The sequence below is a fragment of the Epinephelus fuscoguttatus genome, linkage group LG7 (assembly GCF_011397635.1).
Source record: "Epinephelus fuscoguttatus linkage group LG7, E.fuscoguttatus.final_Chr_v1".
Classification (NCBI taxonomy): Eukaryota; Metazoa; Chordata; class Actinopteri; order Perciformes; family Serranidae; genus Epinephelus; species Epinephelus fuscoguttatus.
The window spans coordinates 46,982,219-47,003,416 of record NC_064758.1 but is presented as its reverse complement, the minus strand read 5'-3'; the positions used below and the strand labels follow the sequence as shown (position 1 = coordinate 47,003,416).

At 46.3% G+C, this 21,198-nt stretch overlaps 1 protein-coding gene across 3 annotated transcripts in view; it reads left to right on the top strand.

The window, feature by feature from the left end:
- itpr3 (inositol 1,4,5-trisphosphate receptor, type 3) overlaps nucleotides 1-21,198 on the top strand; it is a 110,656-nt gene that overhangs the window by 17,261 nt on the left and 72,197 nt on the right. For 2 of the 3 annotated variants that reach the window (XM_049582439.1, XM_049582437.1), the window contains exons 2-4: nucleotides 6,263-6,333; nucleotides 11,987-12,108; nucleotides 12,612-12,698. In XM_049582439.1, coding sequence (XP_049438396.1) covers nucleotides 6,263-6,333; nucleotides 11,987-12,108; nucleotides 12,612-12,698 — 280 coding nt within the window. Of the gene's footprint in view, nucleotides 1-6,262; nucleotides 6,334-6,991; nucleotides 7,063-11,986; nucleotides 12,109-12,611; nucleotides 12,699-21,198 lie in introns of all 3 variants that reach the window. The other variant, XM_049582438.1, reaches the window with a different exon arrangement.

Below are 21,198 nucleotides of genomic sequence, written 5' to 3'. Positions count from 1 at the left end.
GAGGAGGGAAAGAGGAGAGGAGAGAGGAGAAGAGGAGAGAAGAGAGGAGGAGGGAGACAGAAACAAGAAAGATAAAGTAAAAAAAGAACAAATTATTGACCCTTTAATAATCTGAACTGAACTAGAAACAGAACAAGAGACTGATTCAGTTATGCTAACGTTAGCATGCTGTGTGTGTGTGTGTGTGTGTGTGTGTGTGTGTGTGTGTGTGTGTGTGAGATAGGACCAGATGATTTAGAAACAACCAATGACCTCCATTACTGTCTGTCCTCTGGGTTCAGTTCTTTGAACGATGATGATGATGATGAAGATGAAGATAATGATGATGATGATGATGATCTCAGGTGTATGAAGGGCGGGTCCTCCATGATCTCTGTCAGTCAGCTGATTTGTTTACAGGCTGTGGTTTTGGCTGTGATCGGCCGTCGTGACCTCGACTGAGCCACGATGCAAAAACATGACTCAGTCATTCAAATACTGTCACGGCCAGTCGTCTCTGTGAGGCAGCTGTCTTCTCTGTGAGACAGGTGTCCTCTGTGAGACAGGTGTCCTCTCAGGTCATCTCTCTGAGACAGCTGTCTTCTGTGAGACAGGTGTCTTCTCTGTGAGACAGGTGTCCGCTCTGAGACAGCTGTCTTCTCTGTGAGACAGGTGTCCGCTCTGAGACAGCTGTCTTCTGTGAGACAGGTGTCCTCTCAGGTCATCTCTCTGAGACAGCTGTCTTCTGTGAGACAGGTGTCTTCTCTGTGAGACAGGTGTCCGCTCTGAGACAGCTGTCTTCTGTGAGACAGGTGTCCTCTCAGGTCATCTCTCTGAGACAGCTGTCTTCTGTGAGACAGGTGTCTTCTCTGTGAGACAGGTGTCCTCTCTGAGACAGGTGTCCTCTGTGAGACAGCTGTCCTCTCTGAGACAGGTGTCCTCTCTGAGACAGCTGTCCTCTGTGAGACAGGTGTCCTCTCAGGTCATCTCTCTGAGACAGCTGTCTTCTGTGAGACAGGTGTCCTCTGTGAGACAGGTGTCCTCTCTGTGAGACAGGTGTCCTCTCAGTTCGTCTCTGTGAGACAGGTGTCCTCTCAGTTCGTCTCTGTGAGACAGGTGTCCTCACTCGGACACAACAGGACCTTTACTGTGAAAGTCCAGGTGGTTCTTTCACAATAAAAGTCCAGGTCTAAACTTCCTGCAGCGAGCACCATCACCTGTTCATTCAGCCATACAGCAGGACAGGTGTGTGTGTGTGTGTGTCACTTTGATGACCACACACACACACACACACAGACACACACGGTGTCATGTTACTGACATCAGTCTCAGAGTTTATTTATTTCAGTTAGTGTATTTTTATTTTCTCACACTGATTCGTTAACTAAAATAATTTTGTGAAGTTGAGTCAGATTTCTGTGTGAACACATGTTTCATGTCAGAAAACAGAGTGTGTGTGTCAGACTGATCTGTGGAGTTAAACTATTTTCATCATGTCTGTGTCCAGGACTTTGTGGGAGGAGCTAAAAGTCTGCTCGATGACACACTGGGGGCATCCTGAACATAAGCCCCTCCCCCTGCTGTATAAACACAGATGACATCAGAGGTGTCAGCAGAGCGGTCGTTACGTCTCTGATGAATTAACGTCTCAGTCACATAAACACATGAACAACACCAAAGAACCTTAGCTTAGCTGCTCTGTGCTGATGTTAGCTGCTGTTAGCTGCTGTTGGCTGTTGTATGCTGGTGTTAGCGGTTGTTAGCTGTTGTATGCTGGTGTTAGCTGGTGTTAGCAGTTGTTAGCTGTTGTATGCTGGTGTTAGCTGGTGAGCTGCAAGGCTACTCAAGAGAAGGCTGAGACACGGGGTCAAACTTGGGGGGATTGCACATGCGCAGTGTAACTTGAGCTGCGATGCTGGAGGGTGACAGCAGGGGCGCTAGATAAAAAGCGCAGGATCTGCTCAGGCGATCAAGGAGTGCGCTTGGTGCGGTCTGCTTGGACTTTTGGACGGCGGCTGCCTGAAGTTGTCGGAATTGCATCTCTGTCATTCTCACCCACAACACAGGCCACCAGTCACATAAGCTGTGAAAATGACATGCATGCACATCCCCCTTATTCTGCGGTCTCACGCCATCTACTGAGCCTTTGAGGAAGTGCAGACCAGATTTTACTGCACATGTGCAATCCCCCATGTTTGACCCCGTGTCTCAGCCTTCTCTTGAATAGCCCTGGTGAGCTGGTGTTAGCTGGTAAGCTGGTGTTAGCGTTAGCTGTTGTATGCTGGTGTTAGTTGCTGTTAGCTGCTTTTAGCCATTGTTAGCAGCTCTTAGCTGCTGAACGAGATGCTGTCACTGACTGGCTGCCACAGACTCTGTGCTGCTGATTAATCTGCCAACGAGTCTGTGAATCACCAGTTTTTATCACGATATGATATATCAATTCTTTGAACAGCAATATGATGGACCAGTGGGCGGAGTCATGCAACCACTGGGATTGGTGGGCGGAGTCATACAACCACAGGGTGGACTGGTGGGTGGAGTCATAACCACTGGGTGGACTGGTGGGTGGAGTCATACAACCACTGGGTGGACTGGTGGGTGGGGTCATAACCACTGGGTGGACTGGTGGGCGGGGTCATAACCACTGGGTGGACTGGTGGGCGGAGTCATAACCACTGGGTGGACTGGTGGGTGGAGTCATAACCACTGGGTGGACTGGTGGGCGGGGTCATAACCACTGGGTGGACTGGTGGGTGGAGTCATAACCACTGGGTGGACTGGTGGGCGGGGTCATAACCACTGGGTGGACTGGTGGGCGGGGTCATAACCACAGGGTGGACTGGTGATTGTAGTTTATATATGACATAGTATTGATTATTGATATTGTCGGTCAGGTGATTCTGTGTTTACTGACTATAAGACTCAAATGAATCATAATGTTCTTTCCTAGATATAAATGTATATGAATGAAGATGAATTTTTTGGGAGCATGGTTCATCAGATAGGGCGGCCATCCTGATTGGCTGTGGGCGGAGCTGCAGTTCACAGTTTATGTCTCAGTGTGAATGAATTTGTGAACAGAGTGGAAACATGATGAGTCAGAGGCCAAGTGTATAAATAGAGGAGGAGGAGGAGGAAGAGTGACCACAGACAGCAGCTCAGTGCTGTTTCCTCTTTACAGTTCATGTGTTTAATCTAACACTTGATCTGTATCTGCTCTGTCACCTCACACCACCCTGACTCACCACTGTGTTCCTCTAATGCATCATAACATGTGACGTCCTGTCAGAAGACAAGATGCATGTTGATGCTCTGATCCTGTGAACTGTACTTTTAATGTTTGTCCCAGCTGTTGTGATGATGTCGAGAGCAGGACTGTAACCAATGATCATTTTCATTATGATAATTATTTTCCTGATTCACTGATCTGTTGTTTCTGTTAAATATCAGAAAATGTTGAGAAATGAGACGGATTGAGACAGTTTGTTTTATCTGAGCAGCACCTTCACAGCACATCAAAGAAAAAATACCTGTCATTAAATCATAAAAGACATTTATGAGTAAATAAACATTAACACTGCAGCTGCAGGTGAGACAGTGTGCTTATTAAAGTCAGTGATGGTTTGTCCTGGTACCGTCTGCAGTGATGAGTCTGAACACTGAGTGATGAACTGTGTCGTAACAGTGTGTCTGGACAGTGGAACAGGACGCCGCCCAGAAGGTTCAGGTGATGGAGCAGGTTCAGGCAATGGAGCAGGTTCAGGTGATGGAGCAGGTTCAGGCAATGGAGCAGGTTCAGGTGATGGAGCAGGTTCAGGCAATGGAGCAGGTTCAGATGATGGAGCAGGTTCAGGTGATGGAGCAGGTTCAGATGATGGAGCAGGTTCAGGTGATGGAGCAGGTTCAGTGATCACTATAGGCTCAGTGTGACGTCATGAAGAGGAATAAAAGACAGTGTCATCTGTGTAAGAGTGAACTCTGACCCTGGATCAGTCTGTAGGTTAAACTCAATGATGTGACACTGAGAATAAACCAGGAGCTGCTTCACTCACCTGACAAACTGTCGCTGCCTTGTTAACGCTCCGTGTGATGTCATGTAGTCTGAGATATGTGAGATTTCTCTTGATGTGACACTGAGAATAAACCAGGAGCTGCTTCACCAGCCTAAAGATGAATATGGCGCTGCTGATGTCGCTCCGTGTGATGTCATGTAGTCTGAGATATGTGAGATTTCTCTGCTGTGGTTTGATGCTGTGTCACATGTGCAGGTCATGTGACTCTATGTGGCTCAGTCTGCTGACAGATGGTTTTAATCTTTAATCCTCCTGAGATCTGCAGTCAGAAGCTGGTCCTGACACCATGTGTCATTAAACTGAGGCAGGAAACACTCACAGATTCATTAAAGCATCTCAGCTAAAGATGACACACATAAACATATAACTGATGTGTCTGTGACAGTGAAATCAGAGGTGAGCTTCTGTGCGGAGTTTGCATGTTCTCCCTTGACCAGAGGTCAGTGGGTCACACATGTGCACTCCAGCTTCCTCCCACAGTCCAAAGACATGCAGATTGTCGCTGACAGATAACGTCTAATGTGTGTCAGAATGTGAGCGTGAATGGTTGTCTGTCTCTATGTGTCAGCCCTGTGATAGTCTGGGGACCTGTCCAGGGTGAACCCTGCCTCTCGCCCGATGTCAGCTGGGATAGGCTCCACCCCCCCGCGACCCTCAAGAGGATGAAGCGGTTAGAAGATGAATGAATGAATATATATATATAATATATATATATATATATATATGTACAGTACAGGCCAAAAGTTTGGACACACCTTCTCATTCAATGCGTTTTCTTTATTTTCATGACTATTTCCATTGTAGATTCTCACTGAAGGCATCAAAACTATGAATGAACACATGTGGAGTTATGTACTTAACAAAAAAAGGTGAAATAACTGAAAACATGGCCCTATTAGGCCATCCTTTAAATGTGTAAAACCATCCAGGAAAGGAAGACCAAGAGTCACCTCTGGGATAAGTTCATCCGAGTCACCACCTCAGAAGTTAACAGCAGCTCAGATCAGAAGATGAATGCCACACAGAGAGCAGACCCATCTCTAGAACAACTGTTAAGAGGAGACGAATCAGGCCTTCATGGTCAAATAGCTGCTAGGAAACCACTGCTATAGAGAGGCAACAAGCAGAAGAGATTTGTTTGGGCCAAGAAACACAAGGAATGGACATTAGACCAGTGGAAATCTGTGCTTTGGTCTGATGAGTCCAAATTTGAGATCTTTGGTTCCAACCGCCGTGTCTTTGTGAGACGCAGAAAAGGTGAACGGATGGATTCCACATGCCTGGTTCCCACTGTGAAGCATGGAGGAGGAGGTGTGATGGTGTAGTGTTTTGCTGGTGACACTGTTGGGGATTTATTCAAAATTGAAGGCACACTGAACCAGCATGGCTACCACAGCATCCTGCAGCGACATGCCATCCCATCCGGTTTGCGTTTAGTTGGACGATCATTTATTTTTCAACAGGACAATGACCCCAAACACACCTCCAGGCTGTGTAAGGGCTATTTGACCAAGAAGGAGAGTGATGGAGTGCTGCGGCAGATGACCTGGCCTCCACAGTCACGGACCTGAACCCAGTCGAGATGGTTTGGGGTGAGCTGGACCGCAGAGTGAAGGCAAAGGGGCCAACAAGTGCTAAACACCTCTGGGAACTCCTTCAAGACTGTTGGAAAACCATTTCAGGTGACTACCTCTTGAAGCTCATGGAGAGAATGCCAAGAGTGTGAAAAGCAGTAATCAGAGCAAAGGGTGGCTATTTTGAAGAAACTAGAATATAAAACATGTTTTCAGTTATTTCACCTTTTTTTGTTAAGTACATAACTCCACATGTGTTCATTCATAGTTTTGATGCCTTCAGTGAGAATCTACAATGTAAATAGTCATGAAAATAAAGAAAACGCATTGAATGAGAAGGTGTGTCCAAACTTTTGGCCTGTACTGTACATATATATATATATATATATATATATATATATATATATATATATATATGTGTGTGTGTGTATATATATATATATATATATATATATATATTTAACGTTTCTCCTCTTTCCTTCGGTCGTCCTCCTCAGTCTGGTCCTCCTCTTCCTCCCTGTCCTCTCCTCTCTACCTCCTCCTTCCTCTCCCCTTGTCCCCTCGTCTCCTCATCTCCTCGTCTCCTCTGGCATCTCTAACAGACATCTCTTCTTCTTCTGTGGTGTTTGTCTGCAGGTTGGTAGATGACCGCTGTGTGGTCGAACCGGCTGCTGGAGATCTGGAGAATCCTCCCAAGAAGTTCAGAGGTACAGTGTGTGTGTGTGTGTGTGTGTGTGTTTGTTTGTGTGTGTGTTTGTGTGTGTGAGATGTCACGCATACAGGTGCAGGTTTTATATCAGGAGGTGTTTCAGTCAGATTTGGAACAGTATTTCAAGACTGTTGGAAAACCATTTCAGGTGACTACCTCTTGAAGCTCATGGAGAGAATGCCAAGAGTGTGCAAAGCAGTAATCAGAGCAAAGGGTGACTATTTTGAAGAAACTAGAATATAAAACATGTTTTCAGTTATTTCACCTTTTTTTGTTAAGTACATAACTCCACATGTGTTCATTCATAGTTTTGATGCCTTCAGTGAGAATCTACAATGTAAATAGTCATGAAAATAAAGAAAACGCATTGAATGAGAAGGTGTGTCCAAACTTTTGGCCTGTACTGTACATATATATATATATATATATATATATATATATATGTGTGTGTGTGTATATATATATATATATATATATATTTAACGTTTCTCCTCTTTCCTTCGGTCGTCCTCCTCAGTCTGGTCCTCCTCTTCCTCCCTGTCCTCTCCTCTCTACCTCCTCCTTCCTCTCCCCTTGTCCCCTCGTCTCCTCATCTCCTCGTCTCCTCTGGCATCTCTAACAGACATCTCTTCTTCTTCTGTGGTGTTTGTCTGCAGGTTGGTAGATGACCGCTGTGTGGTCGAACCGGCTGCTGGAGATCTGGAGAATCCTCCCAAGAAGTTCAGAGGTACAGTGTGTGTGTGTGTGTGTGTGTGTGTGTTTGTTTGTGTGTGTGTTTGTGTGTGTGAGATGTCACGCATACAGGTGCAGGTTTTATATCAGGAGGTGTTTCAGTCAGATTTGAAACAGTATTCTGTATTTTTAAATACAGTGGTGGAAAAAAGTTTTCGGACACCCCATGCATTTGTGAAATATTGCATTAAGAATCACTCTTAGGTCTTCAAGTGAAATTTCTTTTAGTACAGTCACAGCCAAAATACTAAATAAATCCTTAAAACTTAAAATTGATTGAAGAAATTTTGAGTATTGGGTCATTTTGGTGCCAGTGATGAAGGTCATTCTTTTCATTAAAAGACACAATTTTTGTTGCCAAGCTTCGTGTCTACATAAAGCCAGCACATTTGAAAGTTCTTCAGACACAAAAATGGCTAAAACAAGGAACCTAACGCAGGAAACACGCCTGAAGATAAAGATTCTCAGCCAGGAAGGGTACAGCTGCCGCCAGATAGCCAGGAAGTGCAGATGCAGTCCTTCAGCAGTTGGATACACTCTGCAGAAATACTGAAGAACCAAGAGGTTGGAAGAGAATCCAAGATCTGGTCGTCATAGGGTTTCTTCAGCAAGAAATTACCGCATCCTGATCCGCATGTGCAGGCAAAACCACCGAATGACATCACAGGAGCTTCAGCAGCAGTGGTCAAACCAAACTGGTGTCCAGTGTTCCACCCGCACTGTACGTGGCGACTTTTTAGATCACGGCTTAAGGTCCTACAAGGCTATCAAGAAGCCCCTGATCAATGAGAGACAGAGGTTAGCCCTGGTCGTTGGGCCCAGGCACACAAGAACTGGACAGCCAGGAACTGGAAGAAGATTTTGTGGTCAGATGAGTCCAGTTTCCAGCTTTATCTTCCTCCTACTAATGTGAGTACATGAAGGCCAGGCGAAGCATGTACAGTACCTACTGTCAAGCATGGTGGAGGCAGTATCATGGTTTGGGGATGCATGAGTGCTGCTGGTGTTGGTCATCTCACTGTCTGTGATGGCACATTGAACTCTACCAAGTATCTCTCCATTCTCCAAACCCACATGCTCCCTTCTGCGTGCACTGTTCCGTCGAGGTAAAACTGGATGTTTCAACAAGATAATGCCCCTTGCCACACATCCAAGGCCAGTAGAACTTGGCTGCAGGAGCACAGTATCCAGGTCTTAGAGTGGCCAGCTCAATCCCCAGACATGAGCCCCATTGAAAATCTGTGGTGGATTATCAAAAGGTCTGTTTCAAAGCATAAACCAAAGAATTTAGAAGAATTAAAAGCAGTAATTCAAGAAGAATGGGACAAGATTACCCCTCAACAGTGTGAAAGGCTCGTGGGGAACATGCCAGCCAGGATTAGAGCTCTACTACGTGCCAATGGCAGGACTACTAAATATTAATTTGATGATGTGATGGTTTATTTATTTTTTGTTCAGTTTTGAACACATTCTCTGTTATTTGTTGACTCTGATACCGACAATGTTGAGAACTGACATATTGAAACTGTCAAGAATTTAGTTTTGTTAGTTTTTCTTGTAAACAATAAACAAAAAAATATAATTTGTATTTGTTTGTATCTGTCTAATGCAGCCACACCTTTTGAAACACAAAAAAGATTTTTCCACAAATATTTCATGATAATATTTGAGATTGTGTAAAATTTTAAGGGTGTCCGAAAACTTTTTTCCACCACTGTATTTGGTAACAACCAGTGTTTTTCTGATGGAGCAGTTTTAAGTTGATTCTACTGAAGTTAAATCTGAAGGGCAGCAGGTTTAACTGGCTGCAGGACAGGAAGTTGTCACAGCGGCTGTTTAATATCTGAAATATCTTTACTGAGCAGTTTCAGTTGAATCATATCAGTTCACACATCTTGAGGTTGTTTCATTATAAAGTTGTTATTGTGTTTTTTTAATGATAAAAATCTAGATGCAGAGACGTTGTGCTGTTTTATCTGTGACAGCAGGAAACAGTTTGTTGACACAGTCTTATCAATGCTGAGCTTGAGGCGCCAGTTCTTTAGATACGAACTGTCCACCTCTACAACAAGGAAGCAACCTGCAAAATGACCATCATGGTTGATGATGCCTAGCTACAGTTCCAACCCTCCCCCGCGTACTTCGGTGTGAAGCTTGACAGAACACTGTCTTTTAAACAACACCTGGACAGTGTCAAGGCAAAGACCACCTCCTGTGCTGCGCTGATACGCCACCTAGCCAGTACTACATGCTGCGCAGGCGCAGGCCCTGGTGTTCCCCGCTGCAGAGTACTGTGCTCCAGTCTAGTGACGCAGTTCCCATGTGAAGAAGCTGGACACTGCCCTCAACACCTCCCTACGGGCTGTCTCTGGATGGCTACGAGCCACCCCAAGAAACCAACTGCCTGTCCTCGCTGGTATCGCTCCACCGGAGGTCAGACGAGAAGCAGCAACGCTGGCCCTCGCTCAAAAGGCACAGATGAGTGACACCACAGCTCATGTGCCTCAAGTCCCAGCGCCCTTTTGCCACAAACGCTCAGGTACTGCTCTGTACAACATCAGCTGACACCACCAAGGCTTCCTGGGTCAAGGCAAGATGGAGGAACTAGTGGCAGGCAGCAGAACTATCAAGGCTTCACCACTACATCGAAGATCCCACGGATGTTCTTGGCCAGCACCTGCCCCGAAAGCAGTGGACAATCCTCAACCACCTGAGGACAGGCGTGGGACACTTTGGTGCAGCAATGCAGAGGTGGGGTCTCGCGGACAGTGCCCACTGTGAATGCAGAGATCCACTACAGACTGTGGAACACATGATGACCAGCTGCCCCATATACCGGCCACCGAATGGCGATCATGGCCTAATTGACCCGGACAATGACACACTAGACTGGCTTGCTGCAACGGAGCTGAAGGTCTAAGGCCATACGCCAGAGAGAGAGAGAGAGAGAGAGAGAGAGAGAGAGAGAGAGAAACAGTTGTGCATGTGGAGGGGATAATTTATTTTGGAGGGACCAGCAGGACCAGACCTGATTAGACTGGAGGGGGTTTGGACTCAGATCCATGAGCATCACATTTATTATTTATGGTGTCCGTTCCTGATTTAACATGTAGGCTATGAACCCGTTGGTGCCGCTCCTCTGATGTGTTTCTGTTGGTTAAATATGTGGAGTGTTTAGATCATGATGGAGATCAGGTCCTGGTCCTGGTTCTGGTCCTGGTCCTGGGTCAGTTCTTTGTCATAAGGACCAAGTGGAGCTGTTAAAAGCTCCAGAGAGTTTTAATGTAATATAAATGATGTGAGTTCATCTGCTGCTGCTGCTGCTGCTGCTGAGGACACTGTCCAACATGTTGGACCATCTGAACTGAGACTGTCCAGGGACACTGATGGACTAGTTTATAACTGGGTCACACTGACAGACAGACAGGCAGGCAGACAGACAGACGGACAGGTGACATAGCTCCGCCCCCCCCCCCCCCCCGTGTTCCCAGCTGCAGATTTGGACTAAAAAAATGTCCCAGAAACAAAACTCAGAAAATTTAAACAAACAAACAGCTGACATTTATTTTAACGATGACGTGAGGTGTGATGACATCAGAGAAACTGTTTGATTGAAGACGTCTCATCAGTCTTCATCACTCTTCATCATACAGTGACAGATCTCCAGTCAGAGGACAGATGGAGACTGAGACATTTAACCAGTCTGTTAAAGGACTGATTTACGTGTGATGAAGTCATACTCCACCTGTATGAGACACAGGTTAAACACATGATGTCATAACTTTATTATCACAGTGACAGGAAGTGGAGACACTAATGATTTTATGTCTTCACAGTATTTAGACTCTAACCTGTGTCCTCTGACAGTGACGTCACCGTTTCATCTTGAGATCTAAACAAAACACAAAAACATGAGAAACAAATCAGAAAATTAGGAACAAAAGGTTCTGTTTTTATCATGCTGTCAGCTGGTTGGTGTGGACGTGTGGACGTGTGGACGTGTTGACGTGTGGACGTTTGGACCTGTGGACCTGTGGACCTGTGGATGTCTGTGTTATGGACTGAGTGAAAGTGAATCAGTGACAGTCTGATGTAAACATGAAATGCTGAGCTGAAAGCACAAACACTTTGTGTGTGTTTAAAACTTATTTCCTTAAGTCAAGATGTCTTTAAACCTGAATGTCCATTTACTGCTTCACACACAGGGATATGTTTGTCTTATACACATGGACATGTTTGTCTTACACACAGGGACATATTTGTCTTCAGCACACACAGAGACAGAGGGAGCAGCACGCAGTAGCACTGTATCACGTTGTTAATGTTCAGGAGCTGTTGGAGGAGAGTCAATATTTACCTCCTCTCTACTTGCGCTCCGTCCCCACATCCTGTCCTCTGATCCTGTCCTGTGTCCTCTATCCTCTGATGGACACAACAGGCAACAGAACAAAGAGATGTACGTGTCCACAGAGAGACAGACTGAGTCCACAGTTTGTGTCTCTGTATTAAGGGGGTGGAGCTAACGTAAGCTTTGTGACATCAGATGTTTAACCAGTTTGATTCTCTAAAAACCAAAACAAGCAGTTAGCCTCAGGCGCTGGTCCACCGACCAATAGGAGCTCTGGATGTATTCACCCCAACTGACCACAGTGAGACGCCATGTAACCCCTCAGTGTGCAGAATAAAATAAATACAACATGCAAAGACATGTCTCCATCCTCCTGCAGGTGTCCTCTGATGTCTCTGATAAATGAATGATGGATTCACACTGTCAGATTCAATTTAACTTTATTAACATATTTTATTCTCTTCTCATCTGTTGTGTTATTTTTTGTGCTGTCCTGTCCTGTCCCGTTCCATCATGTCCTGTCCTGTCCTGTCCTGTCCCGTCCTGTTGTTCCCATGGTGTCTGTCCTCAGACTGTCTCTTTAAGGTGTGTCCCATGAGTCGGTATTCGGCTCAGAAACAGTTCTGGAAAGCGAAACAGGCGAAACATGAGAAGGACAAAATCGCTGACGTCGTCCTGCTGCAGAAACTTCAGGTAACACACACACACACGGACAATACAAAGATGTGATTTCCTGTTTGTAATGTGGGCGGAGCTTCAAATGACTCGACTTAGCTTCATGTTAAACTCAAAGAGAAAAACATTAGCCTGGCTAACATTAGCCAGGCTAATGTTAGCCAGGCTAACATTAGCTGTTAGTCCTAACAGCGTCCACATTCTCTCCTCTGTTAGCAGATGCTAATAAGCTAACAATAAACTGAATTAATAACTGATCTGAACTGTCAACAGTTTAAATGACATCATAAGCTAACAGCTGGCTAACACTTTGATTCTGTTGCCAGTGTTTGTGCTAAGCTAAAGCTAACACGTCCTGTAGTAAACACACGCCTGTGTGTCCACAAACAGCACACATGTGATGTCATCACCAACACTCTGACATAATCATCAGCTGTTCTTTGTTATTGTTTGATGACAGACCCAGATACACTGACTTGTGTGTGTGTGTGTGTGTGTGTGTGTGTGTGTGTGTGTTGCAGCATGCATCCAACCTGGAGCAGAAACAGAACGAGACAGAAAACAAGAAGGTCCACGGAGATGTCGTCAAATATGGAACTGTCATACAGGTAAAGATAAATGATAGATTATTATTGATAGATTAGTGATAGATTATTTTTGGGGTCTTTTTACCTTCGTTATGAGACAGAGTGAGTTTGACAAGAAGGGGGCTGAGACATGACACGAACCAAAGGGCCACAGGGTGGGATCAAACCTGGGGCCGCTCCAGAGGACTCAGTCTGTGTGGGGACTCAGTCTGTGTGGGAGACTCAGTCTGTGTAGGGACTCAGTCTGTGTAGAAGACTCAGTCTTTGTGGGGGACTCAGTCTGTGTAGAAGACTCAGTCTGTGTGGGGACTCAGTCTGTGTGGGAGACTCAGTCTGTGTGGGGACTCAGTCTGTGTGGGAGACTCAGTCTGTGTGGGGACTCAGTCTGTGTGGGGGACTCAGTCTGTGTGGGAGACTCAGTCTGTGTGGGGACTCAGTCTGTGTGGGGACTCAGTCTGTGTGGGAGACTCAGTCTGTGTGGGGACTCAGTCTGTGTGGGAGACTCAGTCTGTGTGGGGGACTCAGTCTGTGTGGGGACTCAGTCTGTGTGGGGGACTCCGTCTGTGTGGGGACTCAGTCTGTGTGGGGGACTCAGTCTGTGTGGGGGACTCAGTCTGTGTGGGGACTCAGTCTGTGTGGGGACTCAGTCTGTGTGGGAGACTCAGTCTGTGTGGGGGACTCAGTCTGTGTGGGGACTCAGTCTGTGTGGGGACTCAGTCTGTGTGGGGGACTCAGTCTGTGTGGGGACTCAGTCTGTGTGGGGGACTCCGTCTGTGTGGGGACTCAGTCTGTGTGGGGACTCAGTCTGTGTGGGAGACTCAGTCTGTGTGGGGACTCAGTCTGTGTGGGGGACTCCGTCTGTGTGGGGACTCAGTCTGTGTGGGAGACTCAGTCTGTGTGGGGACTCAGTCTGTGTGGGGGACTCAGTCTGTGTGGGGGACTCAGTCTGTGTGGGGACTCAGTCTGTGTGGGGGACTCAGTCTGTGTGGGGGACTCTGTGTGGGGACTCAGTCTGTGTGGGAGACTCAGTCTGTGTGGGGGACTCAGTCTGTGTGGGGACTCAGTCTGTGTGGGGGACTCCGTCTGTGTGGGAGACTCAGTCTGTGTGGGGACTCAGTCTGTGTAGAAGACTCAGTCTGTGTGGGGACTCAGTCTGTGTGGGGGACTCAGTCTGTGTAGAAGACTCAGTCTGTGTGGGGGACTCAGTCTGTGTAGAAGACTGGGTCTGTGTGGGAGACTCAGTCTGTGCAGAAGACTTGGTCTGTGTGGGGGACTCAGTCTGTGTAGAAGACTCAGTCTGTGTGGGGGACTCCGTCTGTGTGGGGACTCAGTCTGTGTAGAAGACTCAGTCTGTGTGGGGGGACTCAGTCTGTGTGGGGGACTCCGTCTGTGTAGAAGACTCAGTCTGTGTGGGGGACTCAGTCTGTGTGGGGGACTCAGTCTGTGTGGGGACTCAGTCTGTGTGGGGGACTCAGTCTGTGTAGAAGACTTGGTCTGTGTAGAAGACTCAGTCTGTGTAGAAGACTTGGTCTGTGTGGGGGACTCAGTCTGTGTAGAAGACTTAGTCTGTGTAGAAGACTGGGTCTGTGTGGGAGACTCAGTCTGTGCAGAAGACTTGGTCTGTGTGGGGGACTCAGTCTGTGTAGAAGACTTGGTCTGTGTGGGGGACTCAGTCTGTGTAGAAGACTCAGTCTGTGTGGGGGGACTCAGTCTGTGTGGGGGACTCCGTCTGTGTAGAAGACTTGGTCTGTGTGGGGGACTCAGTCTGTGTAGAAGACTCAGTCTGTGTGGGGGACTCAGTCTGTGTGGGGGACTCAGTCTGTGTGGGGACTCAGTCTGTGTGGGGGACTCAGTCTGTGTAGAAGACTTGGTCTGTGTAGAAGACTCAGTCTGTGTAGAAGACTCAGTCTGTGTGAGGGACTCAGTCTGTGTAGAAGACTCAGTCTGTGTAGAAGACTCAGTCTGTGTGGGGGACTCAGTCTGTGTAGAAGACTCAGTCTGTGTAGAAGACTCAGTCTGTGTGAGGGACTCAGTCTGCGTGGGGGACTCAGTCTGTGTAGAAGACTCAGTCTGTGTAGAAGACTCAGTCTGTGTGAGGGACTCAGTCTGTGTGGGGGACTCCGTCTGTGTAGAAGACTCAGTCTGTGTGGGGACTCACTCTGATACACATATTATTGTAGGGTGACCATATTTTGATTTCCAAAAAAGAGGATACTCGGCCCAGCCACGACATAGCCTACTTAAATGATACTCGCAGTTTACTCAAAGATGCCTTATAATTTTAATATATTTAAAGTTTATATGTATGGATAGAAAATTCAGTTATATTACAAAATAATATCTCTCAAAGACAGAAATTCAGATAGACCCCAATAGGGGACACATACACACAAGAGTGTGGCGATCCGAGCCCGACGGTACCCGACGGGTCGGGCTGGGTTTGGTCAAAAATGTAGCTATAAATTGTATTCGGGCTCGGGTCGGATTCGGTCAGCTTTCAGTGAAAATGTAGTGTAAAAATAAATAAAATCCTATTGTCTGTCCTGTTTATTGCGTGGGCGCTGTTATTTACGTGACAACACCTGAACATAACACACACAGACACACATTGGCTGTTTGTTTCTACCTCTCCCCTCGCTCGAAGTCTCGGACCTCCTGCCGCCCGCCTCCGCCTTGATTAAACGCTGAAAATAAAAAAAAAGAGGGAGACAGGTTTTTCCTATTTTATCTTATTTTGTTTTATTTCTCCCTCTCCTCTCGCTGGAAGCGTCGGACCTCCCGCCTCCCGCTCCCGTCTCAAACACGGAGGTCTCCCTCTCCGCTGAGCACCCACGGCCTGTTAAATAGCCTGTAACCACTGTGTGACACAAACTCAGTGCTTTGGTCATTAAATAATGTCGGGTTCGGACAGAAATATGCGGCCCGTGCCACACTCTAACACACACACACACACACAAACACACGGAAAACCGGACATTATCATCAGTTTATAAAACCCCCCGGACGCCCCGGACGGGACGTGAAAAGTGGACATGTCCGGGCAAAAGAGGACGTTTGGCCAGCCTATATTATTGATCAGGTTAAGCATGAAACTGAGGATCAGCATCAGATCCCTCTGATCTGATTTTGATTAAACTCACTGTCAAAGCTCAGCTGACTGAAAACAAGAAATAAAACAAGATAGATAAAGGTTACTGCGGTCCAGGTGATGTGTCCCTGCCATGTTTCTACAGTAGCCAAGAGGGGACAAACCAAACACTGACCTTAGATAGTGACATTCATGTGTTCATAGTTATCAGCCCCTCCATGAAACATTGCTGACTGTGAACCTGTGTGTTTCTGAGAGGAAGAGACCTCTGTAAATAATTCAGCTCCTCAACAATCAACACTGAAGGAATTCTGACCAGGAGAATTTTCAGATGGTTGTAATCTGTGATCTGTAATCCTCCTGAATCTGACACAGTGGAGCTTTAAAGTAGAAGTATAAAAGTCTTGTCCTGTCAGTGTTTGATCAGTGTGTCAGGGGAGATTTATCACTGAGTCATTCACATGTTAACAGGAAGTTAATGTTTCAGATGAAGCAGAGTTTAATTCATTTACATACTTTAGTGTCGTTTAATCTGTGACACAGAATCATGTTTAATTATCTGACCACATGTTGGTTTCTAAAATATTCATGTGAGAAGAAACAAAGAAATTTTTATTCATTCATCCATTAATTCATTCATTCATTCATTCACTCTCTGTAACCACTTATCCTGTCAGAGGACACGGGGGTTGGAGTCTATCCCAGCTGACAGCCATTCACACCTACAGACAATACAGAGTCACCACTTAACCTGCTACATGCTAACGCTATGAGCATGAGCCTATGGCATTTTACACTGTATAAATTAGCCTGGTGGCTAGCAGAGTTTTCCTCCACTCAAATAAAGTCAGGATCAGTCGCAGTCTGGTCTGAGGTCAGTCTCTGTGGTGAACCTGTGTTCAGTTGAGTCCTGATAAAACCAGCCTCAGTGCGTCCATACTGACTGATCCACCTGCTGGTCTGAGGTCTGGGGTTCAGAACTCTGGATCAGGATCAGCGGATCCTCTGGGTGATTTAAAGACCAGCAACACAGTGAGATCCAGCAGGATCAGCTGATCCAGGACAGGTAGATCCTGATGAGACTCTCAGAGAGACTCCAGGACTGTTCTGTGTCAGGGTGTGTTGACAGAGCGACTCCTGCTGCCATGACAACCAGCCAAACCACACCCTCCTCGCCACAGCAACACGTGTCCTTTTGACTGTGCTGATACGCCTATGACACACACACACACACACACACACACACACACACACACATTGGGTGTGGCTGCTGCTGAGTGAAACTATGTCAGATTGTTGAGATAAAGAATCCTGCAGGAGAAAGGTGTGTATATGTGTGTGTGTGTGTGTGTGTGTGTGTGTGTGTGTGTGTTGAAGGTGTGTGTGTGTTGAAGGTGTGGCTCCACAATAACCTGTAAAACATTTGACATGTCTCAGTGTTTAAACAGACTCAAGAAAAAACTGAAACATTCTGCAGATGTTAAATGTTCTCAGCAGAAAGCAAATTTAAACTTTTATAATAAACAACACTTGTTCAGATTCAGGAGGATTCCAGATTACAGATCAAAGATTACAGATCACAGATTAAAGATCAAAGATCACAGATTACAGATCACAGATTAGAGATCACAGATTACAGATCAAAGATTACAGATCACAGATTAGAGATCACAGATTACAGATCAAAGATTACAGATCACATATTATAGATCAAAGATTACAGATTACAAATCACAGATTACAGATCAAAGATTACAGATTACAGATCACAGATTGCAGATCACAGATTATAGATCAAAGATTACAGATCACAGATTGCAGATCACAGATTACAGATCAAAGATTACAGATTACAGATCACAGGTTCGTCCAATTTCTGGGGCAGAAGTCGCCGAGGTGGTGAAACAACTCCGAGGCGGCGGAGCCCCGCGGGTGGATGAGATTCGTCCCGGATATCTCAAGGCTCTGGATGTTGTAGGGCTGTCTTGGCTGACACGCCTCTGCAGCATTGCGTGGACATCAGGGGCAGTGCCTCTGGAGTGGCAGACCGGGGTGGTGGTCCCCATTTTCAAGAAAGGGGACCAGAGGGTGTGTTCCAACTACAAGGGGATCACACTCCTCAGCCTACCCGGTAAGGTTTACTCCAAGGTGCTGGAGAAGAGGGTCCGGTCGATAGTTGAACCTCGGATCGAGGAGGAGCAATGTGGTTTTCGTCCCGGACGCGGAACTGTGGACCAGCTCTTTACCCTCGCCAGGGTGCTGGAGGGGGCATGGGAGTTCGCCCAACCAGTCCACATGTGTTTTGTGGATTTGGAGAAGGCTTACGACCGTGTCCCCAGGGGCATCCTGTGGGGGGTGCTCTGGGAGTATGGGGTTGGTGGCCCCTTGCTAAGGACCATCCAGTCCCTGTACCGAAGGAGCATGAGTCTGGTTCGCGTGGCTGGCAGTAAGTTGGACCTGTTCCCGGTGAGGGTTGGACTCCGCCAGGGCTGCCCTTTGTCACCGGTTCTGTTCATAACTTTTATGGACAGAATTTCTAGGCGCAGCCGAGTGGTGGAGGGTGTCAGGTTCGGTGACGGGAGAATCTCGTCCCTGCTTTTTGCGGATGACGTGGTCCTCCTAGCTCCATCAAACAGTGGCCTCCAGCTCTCACTGGGACGGTTCGCAGCCGAGTGTGAAGCGACTGGGATGAGAATCAGCACCTCAAAGTCCGAGGCCATGGTCCTCAGACGGAAAAGGGTGGATTGCCCACTCCAGGTCAGGGGGGAGGTCCTTCCTCAGGTGGAGGAGTTTAAGTATCTCGGGATCTTGTTCACGAGTGAGGGTAGGATGGAGCGGGAGATTGACAGGCGGATTGGGGCAGCGTCAGCAGTGATGCGGGCGCTTAACTGGTCCGTTGTGGTGAAGAGGGAGCTTAGCCAGAAAGCGAAGCTCTCGATTTACCGGTCGATCTTCGTTCCAACCCTCACCTATGGTCACGAGCTCTGGGTAGTGACCGAAAGAATGAGATTGCGAATACAAGCGGCCGAAATGAGTTTCCTCCGCAGGGTGGCTGGGCTCAGCCTTAGGGATAGGGGGAGGAGCTCAGACATTCGGGAGGGATTCGGAGTAGAGCCGCTGCTCCTCCACATCGAGAGGAGCCAGTTGAGGTGGTTCGGGCATCTGGTAAGGATGCCTTCCGGACGCCTCCCTCTGGAGGTGTTTCGGGCATGTCCAACCGGGAGGAGACCTCAGGGCCGCCCCAGGACACGCTGGAGGGACTACATCACCCGGCTGGCCTGGGAACACCTCGGGGTTCCCGCGGAAGAGCTGATGGAAGTGGCTGGGGAGAGGACTGTCTGGGCTTCTCTGCTGAGGCTGCTGCCCCCGCGACCCGGACCCGGATAAGCGGAGGACGACGACGACGACGACGAGGTTACAGATGACAGATTACAGATGACAGATTACAGATCAAAGATTACAGATGACAGATTACAGATCAAAGATTACCGATTACAGATCACAGTTTACAGATTATAGATTACAGATCAAAGATTACAGATTACAGGTCACATATTACAGATCAAAGATTACAGATCACAGATTACAGATCAAAGATTACAGATTACAGATCACAGTTTACAGATTATAGATTACAGATCAAAGATTACAGATTACAGGTCACATATTACAGATCAAAGATTACAGATCACATATTACAGATCAAAGATTACAGATCACAGATTACAGATCAAAGATTACAGATTACAGATCCCAGATCCCAGATCACAGATTACAAATTACAGATCACAGATTTGAGATTGCAGATCACAATTTACAGATTATAGATTACAGATCCCAGATCACAGATCACAGATTATAGATCACAGATTACAACCAGTTGAAACTTCTCCTGGTCAGAATTCCTTCAGTGTTGATTGTTGAGGAGCTGAATTATCCACAGAGGTCTCTTCCTCTCAGAAACACACAGGTTCACAGTCAGCAATGTTTCACGGAGGGGCTGATAACTATGAACACATGAAGTTTTCCTAGGGGTGCCACAAGGTTCAATTTTAGGCCCACTACTGTTCACTCTGTACATAAACGACCTCCCGTCAGTCTGTGACATAGACATACAAATGTACGTGGATGATACGGTTATCCACACGCATGGGAGGGATGCAGACCAAGTGGCTGCCACGCTAACAGTTGCCATGGAGAAAGTCTCTAACTGGCTAAATGAATTATGTCTCACTTTAAATGTTAAGAAAACAGCAACCATGTTTTTCACCAACAAACAAAAGCACAAGGACTATCCCTACATAACTGTAAATGGAGAAAAAATAACTAATGTAACTGAATTTAAATACCTGGGTATCATTTTGGTTTCCACTCTCAGTTTTAAAAAACATATAAAACAGGTGAGCCGCGCTCTGAAATACAACCTTGCAAATTTCACATGTATCAGAAATTCACTTACGATGGAAGCAGCCAAAACCTTTTTTAATGCCTTGATTATGTCACATTTTAACTACTGTATCTCATGCTGGTCCCAAGCTAACAAGACGACCCTGAAGCCCCTTGAGTCACTGTACAAACAAGCTCTTAAAATTTTGGATAAGAAAACACGACAGTATCATCATTGCCACATACTCAACAAACATAAGATGCTAAATGTTGATAACATAATCATGTATGCAGATGTACGTCTGGTTTTTAAAATCATTCACAACACTGCACCTCCACCCCACAAGCCCTTTGTTCAGCTGACCTCTGAACAGATGAGCAGGGTATCGAGAAGTACCTCTAGGTGGCAGTGTTGTATTCCCAAACATAAAACTGCCTTTGCACAAACAGCTTTCTCGTACAAGGCTATAACGGAATGGAATAATCTTCCAACAGATTTGAAAATCTGTGCTAACTATGAAGCCTTCTCTAGAGAAGCAAAAAAAATTATTTTAAGTAACCAAACCTGTTAGCATTGTAGGTACTCTGCTGTCGATGTATGCTGTCCTGTTTTCTTTTTCTTTTCATAAGCGGTCGATCGAGTTACTGTTCCATTGCATATTGGTATAGGTACCCTGTATGAGTCTCCTATTTTACTGTGTAGATCTAATGCTTATATGACCTGTGATTATCTTGTTCTTATCTTGCACCATGCACTTTATGTAGTAGATTAATCGCCATTTAACACCTGTTAATATCCTGTTCTCATTTTGCACTATGTACTTTATGTACACATTACATGAAGACCAAATGAGACATGTGGGTGCTCTATCTGCCTCATTACACTGCAGGCTCTGTATGGGCGTGTGCACCTTGTATGACTGTTTTCTCTGGAACTGTGAGCACAAGCACTTTGGACGCTGTGTGTGCATCGTCCCATGGATATCAATGCACTCTATTTTCTTGTAATGTTTCAGTCTGTCTTTTTATATGTCTCTTTGTAATATT